The 20,315-nt window shown below is 28.3% G+C and overlaps 1 protein-coding gene across 2 annotated transcripts in view; it reads left to right on the forward strand.

The window, feature by feature from the left end:
• The window catches only part of LOC111027731 (intraflagellar transport protein 172 homolog), a 96,263-nt gene that overhangs the window by 24,206 nt on the left and 51,742 nt on the right, over positions 1–20,315 (forward strand). The window contains exons 6-13 of one of the 2 annotated variants that reach the window (XM_022306143.1): positions 2,843–3,066; positions 5,009–5,176; positions 5,799–6,004; positions 6,334–6,490; positions 8,535–8,653; positions 10,231–10,409; positions 11,807–11,950; positions 17,249–17,549. In XM_022306143.1, coding sequence (XP_022161835.1) covers positions 2,843–3,066; positions 5,009–5,176; positions 5,799–6,004; positions 6,334–6,490; positions 8,535–8,653; positions 10,231–10,409; positions 11,807–11,950; positions 17,249–17,549 — 1,498 coding nt within the window. The remainder of the gene's footprint in view (positions 1–2,842; positions 3,067–5,008; positions 5,177–5,798; positions 6,005–6,333; positions 6,491–8,534; positions 8,654–10,230; positions 10,410–11,806; positions 11,951–17,248; positions 17,550–20,315) is intronic. The other variant, XM_022306144.1, reaches the window with a different exon arrangement.

Consider the following 20,315-nt stretch of genomic DNA (forward strand, 5'->3'; position numbering starts at 1 on the left):
CTATACATTTAAAAAGTTTCGTTTCAAAATCATATTTGTAGATTCACTAATTACCCCTGAGTCTTACTTTGATGTACTTATTTTTTAACCTAAAACTAATAAAAACGCTCAAACAGCTATATCGTGTACTAGAGTTTAGTTAAAGCTAGCCATAAAATCATATTTTATTTTGTTTTTTAATATAAATAACTATAGTAAGTAAAAAGAATAAGAAATTCGTTTTTATATTATTTTATTTGCCTCCGATTAACTCAAAAGTTGTAAGGAAAAAATAACAAATTTTAAAATTAGCCAATATTTGTATTTTTAATATTTCGCAAAGAACTAAAAAAATGGTATTGAAATTATTTTAAAAGATATGGAAAAAATATTGTTAACTTACTATACCTAGTAGGTGTCTAGTGAACTTGAGTTTTGAATAATTATTTATTTGAAATACTTCACAATGCAGATATTGAGATTTGTAGTCATATACAGTATAATGCTTAGTAGTCTATAAACTCTATAATCTCTATAGTACAGAAGAACATTTTTCAAATTATTAATTTTAACTAAACTTATTTGAGGTGAAATTCCACAACTGTAATATTAACTCACCAACACATTTTTTTAACGTACACAAATCTGGAAACTATTTAATTACTTAACAAACAATTAGCACAATATTGTAGGGTAATAACTAATAAGACATTATTCGCCCATAAATTGTTATGACTTTCAATTATGCTATAAATAGTCTTATATTTACTGTAGACTACAGAAATTGCGAATAATTTAGTCAGTTTTAGAGAAATTTTTTTTAAAAATTCTGCTGTTAATTTTAATTTCAAAACTGCACTGTCTGTTTCATGATCTAGAAATCAGCTTAAATAATTTAGAAAATATTATTATATTTTGTTTTAAAAAATTTAATTCTTACCTTATAAAATATTATAGTAGTTTTCAGTTATGGGTACTTTTTTTTTATATATTTATTTAAGCTTCGACAACTGAGGCCATTAGCTGTAGGTTGTGATACTGTAGGGTTTTTGGAACTGTAGGGTTACGGAACACGTGTGTGTTTGTTTGGCCTATTATGAGTACTATTATGTTTTAATTATAACTAATAATTTATGTAAATAATAATATGTAAAATTGATCATAATTATAATTTTCGTAAATATTTTATACTTCAGAATTTGATGCTAAAATATATAAACATGATGGTTTTAAAACATTAAAAGTAATTTTTAAATAAACAAAAATTAAACTAAAAAAATTCAATAAAGTATGTTAAATATGTTTGTTTATTGTCTAAGAGATGAATCAAAGCAACAGACATTATAATATACCTATACAATATAAATACATAAAATATATTTTTTCACTTCCTGTTTTTCGAATGTTTGCATTGTAAAACAATGCACAAAGTATTTAAAGTCCAATAGTGATGCAATATTTTAGTCGAACTATTTTTGCATGTTTCTTTCTGAAATTAACTACAAACGAATTTTTAGGATAAATTTAAATTGGATTTAATTTATTCTAGAATTCCAGTATTTGATTATTTGATTTTAAATACAAAGAAAATTACATTACACATTTAAAAGTTTAATGATAATCGATTCTGATGAATGAGTTTTATTCGCAGTTAAAAAAAAGATCAGTAAAGAAATTAATTAAAACTCAATCGTAAATGGGTATAATAAAAAACAAAATTAAAACTTTTTCTGAAGAATTAGCTTGTGAATTTTTCATTTTATTTTTGATAACTTTTTAAAGTATTGTTTTTACACATTTTTATTTTTATTTTATTGCCTGTATTCTAGTATTTCACTAGTATATCAGTAAAATATTTTCATTTGGGTACAAACGTATAAATGTGTATAGAACAATTGCATGATTTAGTTCCAATGAAATTAATTTTTACTGTTTGCTTTTATAGAGATTTTAATGGATGACTTGTGTGTTTTATAACTAACAAGCTAACAACGAATTCTCATACATTTGCAGTAGTTTCATAAATAAGACATTTAAGTTTGTTTATAAAAGTTTCTCAATAGAAAACGGAAGCGTACTCAATGACTCAGGTTGGGTCTAAATCTCCATCCATTTTCGTATCTAAGTTAAAAAAAATTCATCGAGTAATCTCTCTGCTGTATAGTTGGTTTTGAGCGTATCTCATCAATGAGTAGGTCAATTTAATAGTTGTGTTAAAATTTAAATTCAATCATAGATCATTGCACAAAAAAACGATTCTCAGTGTCAGCATTTATTTCATGTCATCTGCGTATGTAGCGATTATGAATATTATTAACGTTTGGTCTGTTTGCATTGAAAATGTTATAAAGGTCTGGTGACAGATCGCTTCCTTGTAGAACTCATGATTGGATGTTGAAGTAGGGAGAGAATATGTTACTTGTCGAACAACAAATATGCAATGAGAGAGGTATGATTTAATTATATTAAGTAAAGGGGTACTGGTAGAACTTTTCTTATTTAAAAAAGTAGACTTTGATGCCATACTCGATTGAATGTCTCTGGGATTACATAGAGGAAGACGCCTGGGCAGTATTTTTTTTCACTCAAACGAAGAAGATGTTCTGTCTATAATCCTATGGACTTGGTTAGAGGTAGAATATTTGGATCTGAAGCCGAATTAAGTATCTGGAATTCTTTTTTTGGGTTTGGATGAAAAATCTGATTCTGGGGAGTAAGATTTTTTCGAATAATTTGGTTAACAAGTTTAGATTTTTTTGGAAAACGTGTAGCAAGTCTTATCTAAACCCTATTACTTGTTGATATTTTTAGCCAACATTTATAGCAATGTGTATTAATAAACGGTTACGTCTTATTCTTTCAGGGACGCATTGTTGTTCATCCGGTTCCTCCGTACGCTTTGTCTTGGGCTTCTGGATGTATCATCGCGGCAGGATGTGATTTTTCAGTGCAGTTTTACGACCAAAACGGACGATCCACTAAACAGTTTGACTATTCACCAGCCAGTAGTTGTCCTGACCAAAAAGAGTTTACCGTAGCCTGCAGTAGCCCCAGTGGACAAGCGGTTGTTATTGGCAGTTTCAATAGGTTCGATTTATACATGTCACTATTAACCAATGATGTTGATAAATTAGTGTGATGGAAAAAATAAAGAGCTGAACTTTCAAGAACAACGTCAAAAACACAACTACAAATATGTTCCATATTTTGAACGCCTATGAACTACGTACATAAACGCTTAAGCACGTCATACGTAAATAATTGTGACTGAACGCCCTACACATGATAACATTTTATTTTCAGTATTCAAATAGCTAAGCCGTAAAAATATCCACGCCAAAAAAAATAAATATGTTCATCGCTACTAGCTTGAAATAAATCATTAATTATTATATTTATTTATATCTACTGAGCCTAGTAGTTTAATTGAAATCAGTAAAACAGAATAGTCTCTCACTGAAAGTACATCATAATATTTATTGCACTTTTTTTTATTAGTATTTCTTTAAAAATGTCTTTTGTATTCTATTACACAATGGTTTTGTAATGCAATATTATTATGATTATTAAAATAGTATATTATGACCTACATGCATAGCGCACTCTCCGTTTTCCACTTTTCCCTATGATAATTATTTAAATTCTGAATTTGAGCTTGAATTAACCATGTTTTTCGTAATCGTATACTCTTTGTAAATCTTTTGAAGATATTTGCAGCTTAACATATGTGCATCAAAGTTAAAAGGGATACATTCCTTATTAGTGAAAGTGTACAATAATTGAACAGCACGTGAACGTACTACGTGCACATGCTTTTAACATGGGTGTGATAAATGAGTTTGGAATGTGGGACTCAAATATCTTCTGTAACCATAGTGTTTCAAATTATCTCTAATGTTCAACTTCAGCTAATTTAATGGTTTTTGGCAAATAATTTTTAACATAAATCATTGTACTATTTTACATAAATACATTGTACATAATTACGCGTTTACGGTTTTATAAATATTTTTTATGAATTGTATTATATTTTTATTAAACACGATAGTAATAATATAACAAGTAAAATTATAGTGTGTTTTAACACATACAAAACAATCCACTTTCGATGATATATAAATTTTATTTTTACCTTATGAGCTACTCTGCACACTTACATTATATATTGGTATTTATCTCCCTATATGCATGGGACATTATAGGTACATAATATTTATTATTAACTGAATCATATACTCTGTAAATGACAGGAAATAGTGGCGGAAACATTTCAAAACGGTAACACACTATCTCCCATAGTTTTGTCGTCTTTCATTAAATCCAAGAGTTAACTACTAGGCAAGTATCGCATCATTACCATTAAATGAATACAGGAAATTTCCATGAATGTATAAGTTATAATTGCTTACAAGCGCTATACAAATCTTAAGGTTTAGGTTTTCCTTTTATTTATAAGTCAGTAGGTTAAGTTATACGAATAATTAAATTATTCGACATTATATTATCATGCACGTTTATTTATTTATTTGTTAGTATGAAACGGACGGACCCAATACAAATTTACTTACAAGCGCTATACAAATCTTAAGGTTTAGGTTTTCCTTTTATTTATAAGTCAGTAGGTTAAGTTATACGAATAATTAAATTATTCGACATTATATTATCATGCACGTTTATTTATTTATTTGTTAGTATGAAACGGACGGACCCAATACAAATTTAGATATTAATCTTAAAGCCAAAGTACATAACAGCATAAATTGTAAAAACATTGTTGAATGTTATGTAGTGAGAAATAATAAAATATTATGTTAATATGACTGCTCACTTACATTGTATAATTATGCTTTTATCAATTGTTATTAAGCTATGGCTTGTAGATTATTATTTATGTTTAGAAATATTGGACTTACTACTTGTCTACACAACTGTATGTAATAGTGGTATTTATTAAATGAACATTTAATTAAAATTACATTATATTCGTCGATGTTTATGTGATTATTGTTAAATATTATGTTTAACTCAGATTACGATTGTACTCGTGGAGTCCATCTAAATTAACGTGGGAAGAAGAAAATGTCATGTACATACCCAACATGTATACAGTTTCAGCGTTGGCTTGGAAAAGAGATGGATCACGCATTATCTGTGGTACTTTATGTGGAGGCATGGAACTCTTTGAATCCGTTATAAAGTAAGAAAATCAAATTGTTTGTACTGTATTTATTTTAATATTGTTTAATGTAAATTTGTAAATAATTGTTTGCTAATATTGATAAACGACTAATTGATTCTAGTTTATTTGTTTTTATATTTAAAACTTTTAAAATAAGTATTTAAATTTTAGCCACGTATAATGATTGTTTTATGAAAAAGAAAATTGACATTTCATTATTTATTAAATACAATATTTAAACTATTAAAAATTGCAAAATAACTTCTAAAAAGTACTATCTGTTGTTAAGTTTTCAATCTACATCATACGGAAAACATGAAACTTTGTTTTTATCATTTTTACCACTCCAAAAAATATAAAACAAAAAAAAACACATAATTGTAAATATTGCTACACTCAGTATCTAAAAAATATTATTTTTAATCGCATTAAATAACCTCATTAAAGTTTATATGAGTATAGGTAATATTATCAAGTCTTTTATTAACCCCGAAAAACTTTTTAAATGTATCGCGATAAATTAAACTTATATTATTATAAAGTTAAAAGTTAAAACAGTAGTAAATCCGGGTACAATGTAAACTGTCATAAATAATTGATTATATTTTATATTGCTAACTTAGGTATTTTTTTTTTTTAGGCGAACTGTGTGGAAAAATAAATTTGAAATGACGTATGTAGGCCCAAGTCAGGTTTTAGTGAAACCACTGTGCAATAACGAATCTAGCAACCAATCATCGCATGGCGTTATACTTAAATCTCAATACGGCCATGAAATTGAGGATGTTCGAGTAATGGGTGAAGATCGATATTTGATTGGCCGTACAAGAGACACTTTGCTATTGGGTAATTAAAAGTTTTTGACTAACATTATTTAAACAGGTAGATATTTTGTAACAGTACTCTTATTTTAATAACAATAAAAAAAAATTGGTTTTTAATTTAAATGTTTGAAATCATTATGATGTATTTAATCACAAAATGTACACCTAGTCACCTACTGCAAATAACTTGTACAGTCTCAAATGTTGCCAAGAGCGAGACTTACATTCCTAAAGCACAAACGAAAATTAAATAAACACAACATACATTAATTAAAACATTGCCGGTGTAATAATACATTATGCAACTGCGCAGGCATTTAATAATAATCTTAATGTAAGCCGTCGTAATAGGTGATATGGAAAGGAATTTGCTGAGCGAAGTCGTGTGGCCTTATTCTGAAAGAAATGAGAAATTCTACTTCGAAAATCCAAGCGTATGTTTGATTTTCAATTGTGGCGAATTGACCCTGGTGGAGTACGGCAACGACCAGATACTAGCGACCGTCAGGTAATCGAATATGTGCTCCTCATAATACACTGTATATAAAAAAAAACCCCAACGGTTGGGTTAGGGGTTTTGGACGGGTTGAGGTAGTTTATACTCTTTTCTCTACCGATTTTTAATTACAAAACCATTATCTGATATAGACGTGATTGGAAGCTCGGGGAGGTGGCATTAATTATAATTAAGTGTAACGAGAAAGCCGTCACATCATTCTACAAAAATCTCACAAAAGAACATGACAAGACTGCTGTTCGAAATTGAGGACCATTAATTACAATTAAAATTATACAAAATACCTATAAGCATAAGGTATAATCAAAAAAAAAAAGCTCGGTAAAAATTTAATCTCGGTTGTGTGGTCGCTTATTATAGTAATATTAATCAGCAGGGCTGAGACCGAAATAGTGCTTACCTGCCTAGTCAATAGAAAAACTAATTTACCGTCGGATTACAACTTATGGTCCGTGCGGTGCCGAAGGGGAGGGATGATAAACAATTATTATAACTAATGCGTTTATCTATTATAATATTACTATAAATCATTTCATTGCATCGCATTATTTTTTCTTCAATTCTTCAGAAAAAAAAGAATTTTTACACGATTTATATTACAATATAACATAATATTATGCATTTTGGTCGGTGATCATATTTTAATGTTTGGTCAGATCTTCACACGTCAGGTAATAATCGTTCTATAGTATAATATTATGTAATATCGTTTAATTATAGTTTGCGGGCGTTTTTGACGATTACAATGTACTTGGGTACTGTGGGACAGAATAACACGGCGGTGGATAATTAATTATGTGGAATGGTCATACGCGAGATGTGCTACAGAAATTCGGGTCCGTAAATGCCGTTAAAGAACAATGAACAATTGTTACGCCGAATCGGTTTTGCGTAAGATAACCTTAATTCGAATACGGTCTCTCGTTTTACATAATTAAATGTACATAAATTACTAACAAATATGCATGCAATGTAGTTTTACTCCAATTCATATTTTTATCTCTCCGTGAATGTCAATCGTTAAACGATGGTTTAATGTAGTACCTATAAGTACATGATATATAAGTGTGACGAGAATGGTAGTTTCAACGGGACCGTGTTGAAACCACACTTTGTTAAATTTTTAATACTTAAATTTATTACAGCGTAAAGTTTTGACAGGGGAATTTCGTCGGTTCGGTTTTATTTAAAGACGTTAAGAATCGAATCACATTGATTCGGTTTAAAAATACACACATTATATATAGGTACTCACAAAATTATTCGTACTTTTATATCTTTTTTTACTATCACTCGACCGATATTATTATGAGCAGTTTGCGCTGTAAATAAATGTCCAACATTTATTGACTACCTAATTTTAAATATTTTGTAAATGATTCATACGCGAAGGAGTATTTGAACAAGTCATCCAACTGTGTTCGCAGTAGTCTAAATTAAAAGAAGAAAAAACGATAAAACTGATAGACTACTGAAAAGCGAATTTTAGTGGACAGTTATTCATAATATTGAAAAAACAATGACAGGATTTAAATTTTTCCGAAACATATTTATGTGCATCATATATATTTCGAAAAACATGTAAACCGAAATGCTTACAATTTCTTACTTTTCTTCAAATCATTAAAGTTACTTGGTTGATACATAAAATATCATATTATGGCGTTATGTTCAACTACGTACGAAATGTGATGGTAAAATATCACAATATAATCGAATATATTTAGTGTTTCATTTTCGATTAATGAAACATAAAACGAGAAATGCTATAATCTTAAATTTCACAAAACATCTATCAAAATACAGAAAGCGAATATTTAATACTTACTGTTCCTGAAGTTTTATTAAAGCTATCTTATTGTGGGGTAGATTATTGGCCCGAAATCGACCTCGTATTTCGAGGAATATACTCCAAAAAGCTCTTCATGATTTGTCATTTAAGCTGTAAAAATCACATATATGTACCTTCTTCGATTTTATACCTGTGCTTATATAATGCATCAATATATATATATTATTGTTATTTTTTTTTTAGAACTGAGTTTGTAAATCCTCATTTGATCAGTGTACGGCTGAATGAACGAAAACAATTCAACTCCAACGAAGAAAACAAAAAACTCGCCTATTTACTGGACTTAAAGACAATTTGTATCGGTAATAGAAAACAGCATTTTATTATCCTCATCCAATTTTTTATATTTTTACTTCTTCGCTGCCCCGTGCCCATCGCCGAATTATGATACCGCACTGAACTATTTATTCCACATTTTTTACACTCATTTTTATAACTAAAACGGAAAACCAAAAAATGATAGTCTTAGACACTATAATATGGTCAAAAGCTATAAGCTTACCGAATATTTTACAATTTTTACAATCAAATAAAAATATATGGCTCGAGTAATGAATCATAAACGAAGACTATTCGATTGATGAGGTATAAACACGAAATTGCTGGTAATTTTTTTTCTTACAGTTTATCATACGAATTAAATTGGTTGACTGTGATAAAAAGAGTGTAAACTCAGTTATATTTATATATCGTGCAATATATATAGTTAGGAAAAGTTAACCGAATAATAGTAGTTTCAAAACACAAACTATATAAATAAACATTTGTAAAATCTATTAGACATTGAACTAAAATTGAATTATCTTGTTAGCTTAAAGTGAATACAATTATCATTATTGAATACATGGAAGTTGATTACACTTCAAGAGTAATTTTATTATTCTATGTACGTATATAATATATTGACATTTTTTTCCTCGTCTGCAATCTTAACAGTTTCAAAATAGATTTCACACTTTATACACAACATTGTGAAATACCCCTCTAAGGTGTAACCAAGTTGTGCTTAAATCCTTCACCTTAATGCTTCACAGAACAATGTTCTTGTGAAACGTATTCTTTTGGATCATTGTAGATTCTTTTTATTTTTCTTGTTTCACTAAACAGTAAACAGTGTGACTAACACTTATAGTATAATATGTCAATAAAATAATATCACAAATAGTACATGTATGATTTAAAACAATACAACTAAAATATGTGTATTGTGTTAGCTAAAAGCCACACATTACTAATGAATGTCTAAATGAGATTCATAAGTTTTCTTGGGTATATTAGATAAAAAAAGCCTTGTAAAATAATTTATATATTTATATAATTTTCTCAAGACTTGTCTAGATATTACATTTTGACATTATTGTTACCTATTCAACTTTATCTTGTTTACCCTCTCTGGATATAAGAAGTTATATTTTTGTTTTCTAAAAATAAAAAGTAAAATAGTAAATCGATAACTGGTTTTTATTTTAAAATAATATGTACATAATTCATATTCTTGATTATTTTTTTGTACATTTTTTAGGTACCTGTCATAAAATATCCGATATAACATTCCAATTTTAATTAGTTAATTAATAATAAGTTGATTCATGTACGCATTTTATTAATTTGACCAGAGGTAACTGAAAATATAATTTAAAAATATTCATGTCTATTACCAAACAATGCAATGCGCTGTGATAGTTAAAGTTAGGTTTCTCATTATTTCTGTCGTATGCAGTTATGGTACAGATCTTCTCAATAACTAAACCTGAAATGATTACAAAACAACGTTTCTACAAAATGATGATTTATATATTATTTATATTGTACTTATGAAAATTGTTCTAACTGATGGAGATTTCTGTTTCACATACTTTAATCATTCTTTATCTTTCAGTGGATTTAGTTGTAGGAGTTGTTGATCTACAGATTGGCCATGCAACAAAAATTGATTGGCTCGAGTTGAATGAAACTGGTCATAAGTTATTGTATCGAGATAAAAGCACTACACTAACACTTTTAGATGCGCGAACTGGTCATAAAGAAATATTATTGAACGGTTGTTCTTTTGTACAAGTAAGTAATTTTTCTAAAATAACAACTAATTTAAATGGTTATTAAACGAGTATAATTTAATGACACTTTAAAGTTTATATGAAAAACAGTCATAATAATAGTTATAAACGAAACATTTACTTTGAATTTTGTACATTTCAAAAAGACAAATATTTTAAACATTGTTTTTCTAACTAAATGTATTTACTGCAAATAATACTTTTACTATTATTATTTTCATACATGTATTTACAGGATATAAATATTTATATTTATATAATGATAATATGATATAAATTAAAACAGTAGGATATGGTATATTATACTGAATATAACAAGAGTAGAAATATATTTAAAACTGAGAATTAAAATAAATATGTATACTTGGTTATATTTCATTAAGAAATTAATAAGAATCAATTCCGTTATTACGTAAATTCTGTAAAAGAAAATTATCCTTTGGAGAAATCATAATGAGAATTATATTATATTTCACTTATGATGTCGGAAATGTTATTACTGTAATAGCAGTAGCAATACAATTAATTTTGATTGAATATATTTGAACTGTTTACTTGAAATCAATATGATTAGTAATTTAATTCTGTACCAAAAGATTAATTAAAATTGTTTTTATTGAAAGTCCTCGATTCTCGAAGTCTGAAACGTTGAACCATACATGAATACTAGATATTTATTATTGTTACATTCAACGATATTAAATACTTTCAGTTTTATCTTTTAAATACCTACACCCATGAACATTTAAACGTGCAAATTGAAAGCATATTACATTTAAATTGTCAAGTATATATTTTACTAATATGCATTAAATTATATAAGCAGGCGATTATCGTTTCAATGCTACAATACACGTATTTTATGGTGATATGGTTATAATTACGTTTTAAAAAGTCCAGCTTCTTAAAAATGCATTAAAATCATTTCTGGACGTGTAAAATAATCGTAAATACCATCTTGTTGTGGAATCTATCATCGTTGATTTACTGTCGACAGCAAAACACTAATATCGTTTTTCGTCCACGTACTATTTTATTGTACAAGATTACCTATAAAATAACTTGACGTGTCCATTTCTTCAGACACAACATTATATTTTAACTCAAGACTCGTGTAACAATAATAATAATTACTATTATTATTGTTATCGGACGATATGTTATAACGAAATTATATTAACCGGGGTGCGGTATTATTAAATGGCTTTTAGGGTGTTTATGGTGTTGAGCATTGTTGAACACTTTGCTCTGGGTCGCTCCCCGAAACAGTGAACAGTTTTAGTCGTAATAATGAACGGATTCGCATCGAACACAATAATCGTTTTACTAAATAATATCAGATTATTGTAGACACAGCTGAACCTATGTATAACATTGTATTGTGTTCTCGGTGCACAGTGGGTGATTGGCAGCGATGTCGTCGTGGCTCAGGGACGACAAGGCGCTTGTGTTTGGTACAATATTGACACGCCCGACCGGGTAACCGTGTTAACGGTGGCCGGCGACGTAATGTCCGTCGACAGAATTTCGGGCAAGACAACGGTAAGTTGTAGTACAAAAACACATTATATTGGTGCTTCGGTCGCAGTACCCTAATGATATTCATAATCCATCACGTCATTGCAAATCCGTAACACGCGAACAGCGCTCGACGGGCGGGTTTCACAATAATAATTAATATTCTTTACGAAAAAGAAATAAAAAATGTATTTGCACACACGTGGGATACAAAAGTAATTCGTGTCTCCGTCTCAATGTCGGCTGTTCGACGACCAAACTTCCTTTTTTTTTGTCCTCACATTTATAATTTTAATTTTCATAAAACACAATGATTAATATTATTATAAGTTTAAAGCGTTAAATTATGTTGCGTATACCTACATATAAACATGTATTAATATAATAAATGGTTTTTTTTTTATTTGTATTCCACAAAAAAAATCCAGTCATTTTGATCGTAATCTAATTTTAGATCATAAAGCTTCCTCAAGCTGCGACTATTTTGATCTGTTTCACATTTTAATATTAATTATCCACCACTATTGAAAATCAAATAACCTAATAACTATTTAGATAAAACATTTTTTAATTGTTTAACTTTGACATTGAAAATAAAATGTGTCAAAAGTAAAATATTTATCTACATATAATAACAATATCCAATATATTTTAATAGAATATAGAGTTTTAAAATCACTGCAATATACTGTTCTTATTAATACAAATCTGATCAAAGTTGAATTTTTACATTTTTTTAAAATCAAACATAGAACTAAATATACAATCACTAAAATAAATACAAAATCTCCATAATTATAAATTTGTATTATTCATTACGCCGTAATGTTTGACTTAAATGGTGAAATAAGAAAGCGCTCGTTGTGTAAACTTTTGTGACAACAAACATTCATGATATTCAGATAAATAATTGATTGAAATGAATAAGTTTTGAACGATCAAAATTAAAACGATTAATTATATTTTTGTCAATTCATAAAGAACAATTAAATTTAAATTGTTTTTTGGAAACTTATGAAATTATATTACACATTAATCATAATTAATAATAACTCATATAATATAATAAATACGTGTATATCTTTTCAATAATTATACGGGTTTATTTTATACAATAAAAATAGTGTGACATATTACTTCATAATATTAATTACATAAATCCGCTCTATCGTTTAACTGATTCGCATAAGATGTTTATATAAGAAAAGTCAATTTTGAAGAAGAGTGATAATTATTTATATGAGTTTTGAATAATCAAATACTATTTAATTGTCCTGATGGCTAACTTATGAGAAAACAACAGACACGGTGTAAAATAACGACAAAACACTTTGAATACGGATACGAATTAAAAGCACTTCAGTTCACACTATAGGTTATCGATGCACTCGTTACTGCAATAATAACAATATTAGCGTCTGTTTTTTTTCAAAACTCACCTCCTCCACCGATAAGGTAGGTCGCTGTCAATCAGCTGACAAACGAGACGTGCTGTCTATGCCGTGTACACGAGTCGGAATTATTATTATTATAACGTCCGAGCCGACTAAGAGTTATTAACATTAACAACTAGAGAACTCGATGCGCTCATAGTCTCGCCCTCGTCCGGCCCAAAATGAGTGTAGGTCAAAAACTATACCTATTTACTTGAAACGTAGTCCCTGATTTCAGCAAATGTACGGACGCGGTACATTGAAAACACTTCATTATTCGCACGAACTGCAGGAGCAGCAGCGGCAGATGGATTTTTCCTTCGTGTACGAGGCGAAACGGTTTATTTTGTTATGCCGGGACAGACCGACCGAGAGAGAGGATATCGATTATTATTGTTACCCGACAACACAGCACTGTTTCATATACCTTTAGCAATTTCATGATAAGGACACAATTTAACAGCTAATGGGAGGTACACATGGGCGAGACGTACTCGCACACACATACCTACCCACACACACATACACGCATGCTCGCACGCACGCACGCACACACAACCGAGCACTTAGCTAACTCGATACATATTACATACTAGAGGAACTATCTATACAAGCATTGTTTGTTATTCTCATCGAGATTCCGTTCACGTAAGAAAAAAAACATTCAGTGAGTTTCAGAGAGAAATTATTTTATCGAATGGCAAAAATCTTGCAATAAATATTCGCGATTTTTTCGGTACCAACATCACAAGAATTTTAGGCAGGTAGGCATGTCTGTAAACATGAACCAACGTCAAAACTTTTGATCCGCCACGTTCTCTTACATACGCAATTATTATTTAAGGGGCCTAGACTAAGTACAATATCAATAGTGTACAGGAGTTTTCTTAATACACAAAAACTATTATTATTCGACCACTAAATCTCTGAGGCGTATGAGGATCGAGTGGGCCGATGGCAGTCGCACTCGTTATCACTAATATTATACTTATACTAATCACTATATTATAACAAATCAAAAAGTCGAAATAATGCAAATTATAGATAGCAAAAAAAAATTGTAGTTTTATCGTTAATGCGTAGATGAAATGAGACAAAGAAAAAACTTTATAAATCGTAAGACTGTCTCGATTGGAACCTACCTCACAGTTAAAAAACAAAAAATAATTGTTTGACGTTTTCACAGTGCATTAAAATCGAATCAACCGAATTCAAAACATTAACAAGTCTAGACAATAACAGTGCTTAAATTCATACTTCAAACAAAAATGTTTATGAAATACAATACCTACTAAAGATTCATTGATATTCATTGCCAAAATGCCAAAGATAACGAAAATAACAACTACTACACGAAAAACTAAAATTTGTTGAATAAAAATATGAGGTACTGAAAAAAGACGATTTTTTTGACCTCAGAGGTTACACATAGCAAAAAGACTGAAAAGTGTGGCTTAAAAGATTAATTTTATCTTATTTGTTTTTCAATGATTTAAAATTACTGTAAAACAGAATTCCACACAATTCAATGGTCTAATCAACATTTGTATTGATGCATTTTAAATGATGGTTCAAATTCCGGAACAATTTTAACTGAAAACCTACAAAACTAATCCAAAATAAATGTACGATATTATCTAAATATATTTAGTAGATTTTTCAAATCTTGGTCGTTAATTATATTTTAATCACTTAAGTTTCAAAAATTACATAAAGAATATTACACAGCGTCCTATGGGGATTTAGTAATTTAAAGTGGGAAGGTAATGTAAATTCCATTACCTCATCATGTTAAATTAGCGAAACCCCGCTGTTACACCCTTTAGCAAACCGAGTTCAGCTCAGAAGTGTCTTCTGAATTCGATAAGTAGCTTTGAAAACATAACAGTATATTGTTATAACAGAACATTTATCCATGCAGATCGCCCGTTTTGAACTAACTAACTATGGGAATACTTTTCATATAATATTTTCTCTTGCGTTATATATAACGTATAATAATTGATTTATGGCATTCATTTCGATTATTTGTGATTACAGTACTATTATTATGCCTATATATTTCGGTACGATTATTTTAAATAAACAATAGTTATAAAACATTGGTGTACTATATTATTGTGACATTTTAAGCCAATTAAATTATTATTCCCATGTCTCATATTATACATTTTGTAACTATAATAACTAACACGCCATTTTTAATTTTGACTATGCAATTTACTTTATTGACTGGGTAATAGGTTTCAATAATGCACATAATACGCCTTTTAGTAAATGTGTTTGCCGCCATTCAAATTAATACTTTGAATTTCATTAATTTCCGAGTATCTAATTACCTATGTGTAATGTTGTATACTTGTCAAACTATATTAATTGGCTTTAAAAAAATAAAATTATGAGCATGTATATTTCAAAGTTCAAGAGTTAACATATTCTGTAATTAAACCATCGTATCAAGAATCATATTATTCTGTAGACATTGCAATGTTTTTCAAAAATATTATAAACTAAATTTACCTAATTTTTCTTATCAATATTTAAATAGAACAGTAATAGCTGGCTATCTTTTGAGGAAATTATCATAACTATTAAATGTTTTCTGAAATAATTCTATAGGAATATTATATATTATCGATTATGAATAAACTCAATATTAAGCTTTGTCAAATATTATATTACTGCAAAAATAGGTCTAAATTAAAAAACATCGTGTTTTTAAATTATATGAAAGATTAACTCTAAAATCTCATCTCTATGATGTCATAATCATTTTCAGCACTATGCAAGTCTTACAATAAGGTTTTAGGTTCAATTGTTTTTTTTTCATAAGATACTATTTTATTTTATTGAAACATACAATAAAGTCAATTCAATGCCCTTATTAAACATTCTTTTTAACTTCTCAACATTCTAGTATTGTGTGAGCAATGCAAACTATATATTAACTAGTAAGGAATTTAAAAAAAAAATGATTTTTATGGGAATCAATGAATAATAACACAATTTTACATAAAGTAGTAACCTACCTATACTTATTTTTTTTATCTACTTGTTGTCTATGAGTTTAGAAACTTCTATAAGTACCTGTTACTACACATCCACTATATTAATACGTCAATAAAGTTATAAACATAATTTATTCTTTAAAAAAAATCGTTCAAATGAAAATTCCTAAGTGTAACTTTTAAGAAAAATGTACCTAACAACTTTTTAACCTTTCTATAGTTTTTAAAAATGCAATACTTTTTTTAGTTTTTTTATCATATTGTCATAAATCCTACGAATAATATTCAAATGGTCATTATCATCACAAATTTACATTTAATTATTTACATAAAGTTAATAAATATACAATTATAAAGAATTTTGTACTACAAATCATTCTAAATATAATTTTATCATGTTAATTACTTCGTTTAATTTTTTTTTTTTAAGAAAGATTTATTAAGGGTGATAAATCATAACTCAAAAGTAATAACAATGATATAGTTAAAGATAAAAACAATGTAACAAACAATAATATAAGATGATTTGGTAGCTAATTTGCATTTTTTATTTTTTATTGTGCTCATTAAAACATAATTATGCACAAAAATAGTACTACACGTTGTAAGCAAGTTGTTTTACTCGTTATCTATATACTTTTATCTATGAATTATCTAAGTCCAAAATATCATGATGAATTTTTTTTTATAAGATTGAAAAAAAAATCTTTTCTGCTTTTATTCACGTACCAATATAGTGTAGGTACACTTTTTTTAATTAATACTAACTATAAATTCATAAATATTGTTTTAACTCCACGGTGGAAGTTAGACATAGAATAATATATGTTCAATGGTCGTCTACTTGTCTCTATTTTGTTTTATTTAATATTTGTATGCAGATCCGTTGCCAAGAAGGCGAACGACATCACACATACGACTTGGACGAACGTCTTGTAGAATTTGGCACGGCTGTTCACGACAGTGATTTTGGACGGGCTATATTATACCTGGAAAGTTTAGAAGATAGTGATGATCATCAGTATGAAGTTGATGGAATGTGGCAAAACCTGTCAGATATTGGCCTACAGCTTATGAACTTGCCTGTAGCTGCAAGATGTTTGGCAGGTGTCGGTGACTACTGCAAAGCATGGTATCTACAAGAAACTTATAAGTTGGCTGAAAAGTTCGCTCAGGAAAATAGTAAAGTATAATCAAATAATATATTACCTTAGTTTATTGAAATTCGAGTTTCATTCGACTTCTTATGTACTCCTAATCGACCACAAGGTATATTAAGTAACCAGAGAGTACTAAGATATTATGTAGCTTCTCTAAAGTAATAATACTATATTTGCATGTGAAGATCATCATGTGTATAATAATAAATTTAAGTGAAACAAACGGACTAATAAATTTAATTTTTTAAAAGTATACAAAACTTTTATATTCTTTCAAAAAATATAAAAAAAGACAATTTGATGTTTTTTAATGGATCGCAATATTAAAAAAGCAAACTAACAAAATTCAAATTTCATAAATATATTTTTGCACTAAGTTTTGCATTAATATAATATAGATAAATAGAATATGTTATACACCTATAAAGATGAACAATACATATTTATCATTTTTAAAAACTCATTATTTCAATACGTAGACAAGTTTGATTTAAAATGATCCTAATTTGGTTAGAATCAGTGCAAATTATCTTTTTAGTATAAACAATGTCCACACAATCTTTGATTATGAAATAAATAAAACATTTATGTCATAGTTATTATAAAAATATGTACTAACAATATAAAAAAAAAAAGAAAAAAAGTAATCAACTACCTTTCAAAAATTCATCGATTATGATTATAAAACTATATAATTTTTACATGCAAATGCGGTTTTATGGTATTGGTTGTTGGCTAGCGGCTAATTCATTTATAATATAATCCTGTTTTAAAAATTCAGAAGTTTAGTGTGGTCATTAACAATTGAGAAATGCTTTGAAAAACTCCTTCTGTTATTTTTAAGTGAAATTAATTACTGATTTGGGATAGTTGAATGCATTAATAAACGGTTCTAAAATTGCAGTTTCAACGTATTAAGCTTAAGGAAAGAGAAACTTTTTTTCCAAGTTAAATGTTCCAACTGCATCACACTCATTTAACGTCAATTTATTAAGAGTCTACCCACTCGATAAATTTGCCATTTCTATCTCGATGTTACCCGACAAATACAATTAAATAATAATAACAAAAGAATAAAAGACAATTTTCAAGATAGAATAGGAACGAAAAAAACATTTAAAGACAAAACCGTCGTTTAACTTCCATAAATGTTTGTGTAATTCCTTGTATACGTACTCTTGACTTATTGATATTAATAAGTTATAAAACAATTTTACTACCATTCTTACAAATTAAATCACATTATAAGTATTGTATTTAAGTCAAAAATTGTTCATAGCTTCCAAACACGTGACCTAGTAATTAGAATAATTAAATGTTCTAATTATATGCATGACAAAAAAAAACCGTTGATGATAAATCTTATTTTGAATGCTCGTCATTTTATTACTAGGAACTTAACCTTTGTTTATTTTAAATGCACCGTGTTTTATGACTATAATAACAGTATGAGTATCGTACATTTAATGTTTAAATAATGAAACATGGCCAGTCCATTGGTGTTTTAGCGAATAGTATAGGTACCTAATGTAGGTTGTAAACATACTGTTGAAGTAAATCGAAGCATATCCTTTTAAATGAAAGAACTCAAATTCAAATAATTAATATTTAAAGTACATTATTAAATTAATATTACTTACGTTACATTATGATCGTTTCACAAATTTAAAAAAAAATCACATGTGACCCAAGGAATACAAATATTATTTTTAAACAAAATGTTCTTAGATATTTGGCACTTATAATTTTATATTTACGATCACAGAAAAACATTAGAATTTGATTTCAATAAAAACTGATTCAAATTGCCTACGACCCTTGTGGCATTTAAATGATTAGGTAATCATTTAATTTATGTATTTTATATTTGGTGGTGTAAAATTCGTCAATGTATTCACAATTTTAATAAAAACGATTTATAAATCACAGCTTATATTAAATTAATTTGAGAAGGCAATAGGTAGATAAAATATTTTGTCCAAAATTTTGTTTTTCATCGTCATAATTTTTTTCAACCAATGTTAATAGTTATCAAATTCTGATTTTATACCATACATTTTGTATACAAAATTGTATATATTATTATAATGTTATGATCATTAAATTAATAGTGATTGCCATCAGGCAACCGTAACACAAAATATTGGATGTACCTGTGAATTTGTGATATAGCTAAATTAACCATCCAGGACGCCATGTTATCATAATCGTGTTAATAAATCTAAATTAACTTCGCAGTAATAGTCTAGTATGGTGTGATGAGCAAACTATTCGCTGTATTCATGTTAATGAAATGTTTCATTTAGGAAACCTCCAATTAAATATCTATTCAATCATTGGCATTGGGAAAGGTTAACATTTCTTAAATGATTTAGTGCAACATAATAAAATATATCCATTTGTGTGGATAAGTAAATCTAATCAACAATATTAATATTTAATTCAAAGTATTTAACACTAATCAATAGTTGTTATTGTATTATTTGTGTGAGTAACTCATTTTATTTCGCGGTCGTATTCACAATACAAAATTGCCAAGATCAACATTGTATACGGTTGGATGAATTTTGTAATTCGCCATATTTAATATCATCCCGTGATTCTATACTTCAATACAATACGCAATGTACGGATACGAGAAATGAGTCTAATTAAAAACGATAGTGTTTTCTTAATCTTTTGACCAACAGATTCACAGTGCTGTCGACGGTCAATGATCATTATTATTCTAGGGGAATAATGAACGAAAGCAAACTGTAAAGAAACGGCTGCGTCGGCGGTCGTATCA

This window comes from Myzus persicae, unplaced genomic scaffold (genome assembly GCF_001856785.1).
Source record: "Myzus persicae strain clone G006 unplaced genomic scaffold, MPER_G0061.0, whole genome shotgun sequence".
Taxonomy (NCBI): Eukaryota; Metazoa; Arthropoda; class Insecta; order Hemiptera; family Aphididae; genus Myzus; species Myzus persicae.